The sequence below is a fragment of the Parus major genome, chromosome 13 (assembly GCF_001522545.3).
Source record: "Parus major isolate Abel chromosome 13, Parus_major1.1, whole genome shotgun sequence".
In the NCBI taxonomy this organism is placed as follows: Eukaryota; Metazoa; Chordata; class Aves; order Passeriformes; family Paridae; genus Parus; species Parus major.
In genome coordinates this window covers 9,302,924-9,309,843 of record NC_031782.1, presented here as the reverse complement: position 1 = coordinate 9,309,843, position 6,920 = coordinate 9,302,924, and the positions used below count along the sequence as shown (strand labels likewise).

The window sequence follows — 6,920 nt, the reverse complement described above, 5'->3', positions numbered from 1 at the left end:
GTGCTCGTGTGTCGGTGTTTCCTCGGTGTGCGCCGCCAGTCCCGCAGCGCGGCAGTGCCAGGGCGGGCGGCAGTGTTGTGCACAGCGGGGACAGCCCCGCCCTGCCTCGGGACTGTCACCCCGCGCCCCTGGCGCCGCCATCGCCTCTTCCCCTTGCTCCGCAACGTCACTTCCGAGGCCGGGGCGGCCATCTTGACTGCGGGCTTGTGCTGTCAGAGAGGGGCGCCCTTCTCCTGCCCCTACGCAAAATGGCGGCGCCCGCTTCAGCGGCTGGAAGTGGGCGGTGCCGGCGCCTGCGCGCTGGGCGCGGCGAGCCCGCGGTGCCGGGCCTGCGGTGCCGGGGATGGCGGACGGCGGCGCGGGAGCGGCGCCCACTCCCCCCGGGCCCCCCGCGGGGCTCTCGGCGTCCCAGCGCCGCGCAGAGCTGCGCCGCAGGAAGCTGCTCATGAACTCGGAGGAGCGGATCAACCGCATCATGGGCTTCCACCGGCCCGCGGCGGGCAAGGGTGAGCCCCGTGGCGGGTGCGGCGGGGCTGTGTGAGGGCTCCGGGGCTGCGGTGACGCCTTGGCCTCTCCGAGTGTGACCGCTGCCCGCGGTCCCCTGGTGAGCCGGAGCGGCCGGTTCCCCGCAGGGACAGGGCCGGCTGGCTCCCCGGTCCCTCAGTGCCGCCTTCGTTCCTGGGGATGCTTCAAGCAGCACGACCTGCCCTGCTGTGCGAGGGACCCACCCATAAAATCCCTGTGCCGCCGGAGGGTCGGGCTTGGGCCCGGCACGGTGCCTAGATAGCGAGCATACCAGATGTCATTTCACTGCAAGTAGTTTTTTTTTTAGCTGAAGAAACGATGAGCCTCCCCCATGTTTTTAGTCAGTAGCCGATGGTTTTCATAGTCGGCTTTTTATAGCAAAATTATCTCACATTTGGATGGTGACATAGATATTTGTGGTTGGCATGCAGAATTTTCTTGCAGAACCTTAACCTAGGTAGCTCAGTTATAGCTCAGTACATCCTTCAAGTGGGCTGTCTTGTGAGGAGAGTTCTCAGATTTTGGTTTACAAGGATGTCCATGAGCCATGAATCAGTCTGACGTAATGCCAAGTATTCCTGAAGTGTCAGTTCTTGCTCTTCTGTAGGATCAGACACGTTCTTGATTTGGCTTTTGTTCTATGCCATCACCTCCCTCTCTGTAAGATGGGTCTTCAGGTTTGATAAAAAGCAGGTTAACACTGCCCAGCCTCTGACGATAGACAGCAAGCTAAAGTGCACTTATGTTGTCTGCTTATTTGTCAAGTACTAGTGTTCTTTTGGTTGATTCACTTTCTGCAAATCTTTGTCTTTTTTCTTAATGTCAATCCATGTATTTGTATCTTTCTGCTTGTGTGTGCAGTGCTGTTGCTTAAAGAAGTTCAGTGTTTTAATTTCGCCATTGCTGACTGACAGCTTCAACTTCTGACCTGCATTGCACAGCTTTATGTCGTGTTTGCTCCATGAAGAGTGCCCTATTTAATCATAAATCTGCCTTTTCTCTTGGGAAGCAGAGATCCAGGATCCTGATCCAGTATAGCTGAAGTGTTGTTCCACATACTCAGCATGTATAACTCTGTTTTTATTTTTCTTCCTTAGATGATGAAAGTCACACAGAATTAAAGCTTCAGCATGAGCAAGATAAATCAAACTCCCTTCCCATTCCTTCTGTTTCCAAGCGGATTGTGCTTGGTGATTCTGTGTGTAACGTGACAGGCTCGACTGACCATGCAGGCAGCATGGCAGAGCTCAGAGGGGACAAGGACTTGTTTGGTAAAGCCCCAGAGCTGGTCACCGAGGGGACAGGCGAGCTTCGTCACCGTCACAGAGGAGAGCTGCCCTCTGAGGCTGCACCACGGCCACCAAGACACGGCTTGGAGCAGTATCTGTCCAGGTTTGATGAAGCTCTGAAGCTGAGGAACCAGCTGATGAGTGAGAAGCCAAGCCAAGAGAATGGGAATGCGGCAGAGGAGTTTGACTCTTTCCGCATTTTCAGATTGGTGGGATGTGCTCTGCTTGCCATCGGGGTCAGGGCTTTTGTGTGCAAGTACCTGGTGAGTTCAAAGACACAATCGTGCTAGGGTTTGCTGGTCGGTGCAAATTATTGGGAAATATCTGGGGCTTAAGTCTATTGGTAATGACCAAGTTGGGAACTTCAGGCACTCTTTACATTTCTAAAAATTTCATAAAACCTAAAAAAAATGCTGAATTCTGAGATTAATCTGCTACCAGCACAGCTACTGTGTAACCACTGAGAGCAGCACGTTTAGTCTGTTGTGTTTCAGGACCAGATGCACTGGTTGGAATAGTTGTTGCAGCTTAAGTCTCCTGCAAGGGTGTTCCCATCTTGGTAAGCATATGAGTTAGCTGCTCCTCTAGTGTGGGGTCTACAAAAGAATAATAGAGTAAGAATAGAGTTCCCATCTATCTGTGGAAGTATCCAAGGTCAGGCTGGATGGAGCTTGAAGCAACCTGGTCTCATGGAAAGTATCCCTGCCCATGGAAGGGGTTTGAAATGAGGTGGCTTTTTAGGTCACTTTCAACCCAAACAGTTCTGTGATTCTAAGAATAATAGTTCTACCAAGATAAGTAGATCCTACTCATTTGTCAGCCTGGGAAGAGTAGTTCCTGAGTATTCCCAGTGCCTGCCAGAACAACAGGACAGAGGTGTGAGGCAGGTACAGCTGTCCACCTCCTGGATCCTTGGGCTCAGTTTTACACTCTGTTGTTCTCTTCTGCCATTTCAGTTCTTTAGACTCAAAGAATATAGGGCAGAACCTTATTTTTGACATGTAGCTTGTCTACTTAGATTTGTAGTGTTCAAGAACAATGTCGCTTTGTTCCACAAATAAATTTTTACCGAATTTTCTTTTAGGACTTAGGAAGCATTAAATCTTTGTTTCTTAACTATTCTGACCAAGGTTTTTTTTATATATATTTTTTCTATTCCTTCAGTCAATATTTGCACCATTTCTTACTCTACAACTTGCTTACATGGGACTGTCCAAGTACTTTCCAAAGGTAATTTTTTATTTTTTATTTTTAAATTAATTTGAAGCGTTTAAAATTTGAACTTGTGTTTATATTGCATTGTTTTAGGACCAATGCATGTGAAGTATTCTTCCCTTGTTTTAAACTGTAAAGTTGAATGACCAGTGCTGATAGTTTACACTATGTTAGTTTATAAGATTTAGTCCAGGATCTATTTTAAAGTTGCAGTGAAAACACAGACTAGCAACTTGTGTAGCTGTAGCCTAATTAAAAGCATCTGACCAGGAAATCCAGGTAGTCCTTTCATGTCTTCAGGAAATTTGCTTTTCTTCTAGACCATGCTCTTCTCTGATTATTATTTGCTTTGCTAAGCAGCTGTTCTGCATGTAATATCTGGATAAAATTTGGGAGAGTGTTTGCTAAAAAATGAGGCAGAATGTTGAGTTTTTAGGGCTCTGCATTCCCCTGCTGGTATTGGTTTGAAAGGCAGCTTGAAATGAGACATTTATTTGTGTGTGAAACTTGGCTGCTTATTAGCAAGGTTTGCTATACCACTTGTTTTATATATTTACAACAGGTAATTGTGCTGAAGCCTTTGTTAGGTTGATGGTTTTGTCAGGTCTGTGGTGCAGAGTGGGACGCTCAATCCATAGTTAAATGGGAAAATTTGCATTTTAAAAGGAATAATAGATTATTTGTAGAAAATCAGAATAAATCAGCAGTTGTTTTGTAGTTAAGTATATCATAATAGTCATTCTAAGCTGATGTGTCACAACACAAAACAGTAAAATTAGCCTTAAGATTTGCATCAGCTCATCTGCTACATCATCCTGATCTTGTTTCTGGTGTACTTAAAATCATCTCTCAGTTTGAGAATTCAAAGAGGTGATTCCTTTCCACAACTTGCTTTTACTGCAGTTAGACCTGGGTGAGATCAATCCCTTTGTTATTCTTTATTTGTCTCCTATGAAACAGAAATATTCTAGAAAGCTTGATTTAGATTGGATTAAATTAAAATACCCAGAAAATGTCATCAAATTGCTAGAATTTTCAGCCACCGTAGCATTTTCCTTTCAGACTTGCATCCTTGGGATTCCTCATCTTAAGGATGGAATAGCTTTCAAAAGGTTTTGAAGCATTTCTGAGTTCAGAGAATAAAACTGCCAAATTAAGTTGTTCTAAAACAGAAACAGTTGGTTTACAACTCTAAATAATTTTTCTGTTAGAAAACTTAACAGTATTTATAGGGCTTTGAGCGACCTGGTCTCATGGGAGGTGTCTCTGCCCATAGCAGGGGGTTGGAATGAGTTGAGCACTAAGATCCCTTCCAGCTCAAACCATTCTGGGATTCTGTTTTTTGCCAAATAGTGTGATGAGATTAATCCAGTTCTGACAATGGAGATGCCAGGCTTGGCTTCCTGTACCTAGATATCCCTTGTCTGGGAATGTTCCCACTCATGCAGGAGCAGCTGCTCAGCCTCATGTCTCAGCTTGCTGGGAGCAGTAGTGTAAAGGAGGCAGAATATCCGGGATGATTTTTATCTGCTGTAAACCAGCCTCTCACTCAGCTCTGGTGGATCCATCACAGCAGGAATCTGTGTCTAGGACAAGGGCTGTGACCCCTGGAGTGTGTCTGGACAGAATCAAACCTGCTACTCCTAGCAAACAATTTGGAATGTGTGAAATTGGCACAACATTGGTGACATGTAAAGCAGAATTGGATTAGAAGAAGTAATGTGATACTGGTTTTTCTTTCCCTTTTAGTGTGAGAAGAAGGTGAAAACGACAGTACTGACTGCTGCTCTTCTCCTGTCTGGAATCCCTGCAGAAGTGATCAGTCGCTCCATGGACACCTATAGCAAAATGGGAGATGTTTTCACAGACCTTTGTGTCTATTTCTTTACTTTTATTTTTTGCCATGAACTTACTTTGGTTTTTGGCTCTGATGTACCGTGATGGCTGTAGAATTCCACACAGTAGCTACGCTAAAACTTTCTGGACTGTGTTCTTTTTAACATCTGACTGTGCAGGCAGGTCTAAACCTTCATTAAAATTCTTACCTGTTGGAATGCTTGAAAGGGGTCTTAATGCAGTAATTTGGGAAAAAGAAGAGCAGGGTCCCTGACTGCCAGTTGTGTTGGTTCCATTTATTTGAATACTGTGTCTGCGTATTACAAATGTGAAGGCTAGGATGCAAGTGTCAGTCGATGATTTATTTGCTTTAGTTAGATGATGCCCTTCTCAGCCTCTTTCATAAACATTTACAAAGCTGCCTTTGTTCTTTTCAGTGAGAACAAGAAGAGAAATCCCTTCAGTAGAACCATATATATGTGTATATCCTGTATGACTATAGCTAACAAGACCTGCTCATTTTGTGGTGGTTCCATTTTTTAAAGAAAGCTCTAAAGAAAAGAAATCCCTGTATTCTCTTCAAATGTTCAAGTTCAGAACGTTGAACCAAGCAGCTGCTTCTGGAGAATGTTGGTGAAACTTGCCACTTTGTTGTCCTTATCCTTGCCTTGCTATACGTTACTTGTTGTGATTGTAATTAATTTAATTTGATGATTATTGTGGAAAAGAGCTAAGCAAAACCAACACGAAGGTCTTGGTGTTTATAAAGTCATTAATCAAAAAGTAAGAAGAAAGAGAACTAATCACATCTCTCTATGAGTTTCCAGCAACCTAATTGTAGTGCAGCTCACTCACACCTGTGCTTCCAGATAACTTTTTTGTTAACAGTTCATCTCATGAAAAATTTTATATATTGACACCCAATCTGCAGTATCAAATCTTTGCTCTAGTGTTTGTAAAACTTACAAGGGAAACAGTTTTGTTTTCAATCTCTCATGAATTTTGCACAGTGAGAGGAAGGAAATGTCATTCCAAATAGTTTAAATGCTGATAATTTCTAAAAATCTCTATTGAAGCTAAATTTGGTAGTGTTTTCAGCTTGTAGTTTTCTGTTTAAAATCTGGACTTTCAGGTAGTACAGGCTGATGCCTATTTTTAGCATGGTAAACAACATAATTAACTTGGTATTTGCCTGCAGAGGGTTTTTTAGGGAGCAGATGTGTTTGATTGTACCTCTCTACATGGCCCAGCTTTCAGCTGATTATTCTCTGTTAATGAATCCTTCTGTAATTTTAGTGATGCCTTTCTGACTTTTAAATTAGATACATGTTTGTGTCCTGAATACAAGAACCGTATGTTTTGATTTGACCATTTTCATAGGGTTTTTTAAACTGGTTATGTTACAGTAAGTATTATATTACAGATGTACAGGGTTGGGCTGCAGAAAATTCTGACTTGGTTCTGTTAGCACAGATATTGATTCAGCAGCTTTAAATTTATTTCAATTAGATAGTAATTAGAGAAAAATTAAATTACAGTAATTTAAGGTTGAGATATATAAATAATGAGTTTACTCAGAAATTACTTGTTCTTATTCTGTATTTGTATACCCAAATGCAATACAAGTACATTGGAAAAATCCCTACACCAGTGCCTGCAAAAAGAAATGGATTTTTAATCCTCACCATAAAAACTTTAATCGGGTAAATACTCTTGCATGGGCAGACTACCAGGAGGTGCTTGTGTTTAATTAAGAAATCTGGATGAAGAAACGGCGATCAAGAAACGACCTTTGACCAAGAAATCAAACTCTTTTATTCCGTTTTTACCTTGCCTCTGTTGGTGTACATAGTTCTATTTAATGTTTATTGCCAGACCGATTGTTTTCTATTAAAAACCTATTTGTTACCCGCTTCCTTGGCGCTGTGTGCAGCTGAGTAGGGGCGGCCTGTGTTCGCGGGCCCGAGGCGGCGCTGCGCCCTCCGCCCGCCGGGGTGCGCCGGCGCGGCCGCGGCCGGAAGGGGCGGTGCTGCGGGCCGGGCTCTCGCCGTGCGG

The 6,920-nt window shown here is 43.9% G+C and overlaps 1 protein-coding gene across 2 annotated transcripts; it reads left to right on the top strand.

Annotated features, from left to right (window-relative positions):
• Positions 1 to 313: 313 nt before the first annotated feature.
• Positions 314 to 6,778, top strand: CAMLG (calcium modulating ligand). Of its 2 annotated transcripts, XM_015642263.2 has the most exons (4): positions 314 to 506; positions 1,623 to 2,077; positions 2,979 to 3,044; positions 4,779 to 6,778. In XM_015642263.2, exons 1-4 carry the CDS (start codon positions 344 to 346, stop codon positions 4,968 to 4,970), a joined length of 876 nt encoding a protein of 291 aa, XP_015497749.1. In that variant the 5' UTR covers positions 314 to 343; the 3' UTR covers positions 4,971 to 6,778. The 2 variants fall into 2 exon arrangements, with proteins under 2 accessions (XP_015497749.1, XP_033373482.1); XM_033517591.1 differs by lacking the exon at positions 2,979 to 3,044.
• The last annotated feature ends 142 nt before the right edge of the window (positions 6,779 to 6,920 follow it).

What these genes read in the sequence shown, in the direction of transcription:
- CAMLG (XM_015642263.2), top strand. Translation starts at nt 344, where the DNA reads ATGGCGGACGGCGGCGCGGGAGCGGCGCCCACTCCCCCCGGGCCCCCC. An exon ending in CTTTTGTGTGCAAGTACCTG is followed by an intron (nt 2,078 to 2,978) that starts GTGAGTTCAAAG and finishes CTATTCCTTCAG; the next exon opens with TCAATATTTGCACCATTTCT. An exon ending in TGTCCAAGTACTTTCCAAAG is followed by an intron (nt 3,045 to 4,778) that starts GTAATTTTTTAT and finishes TTTCCCTTTTAG; the next exon opens with TGTGAGAAGAAGGTGAAAAC.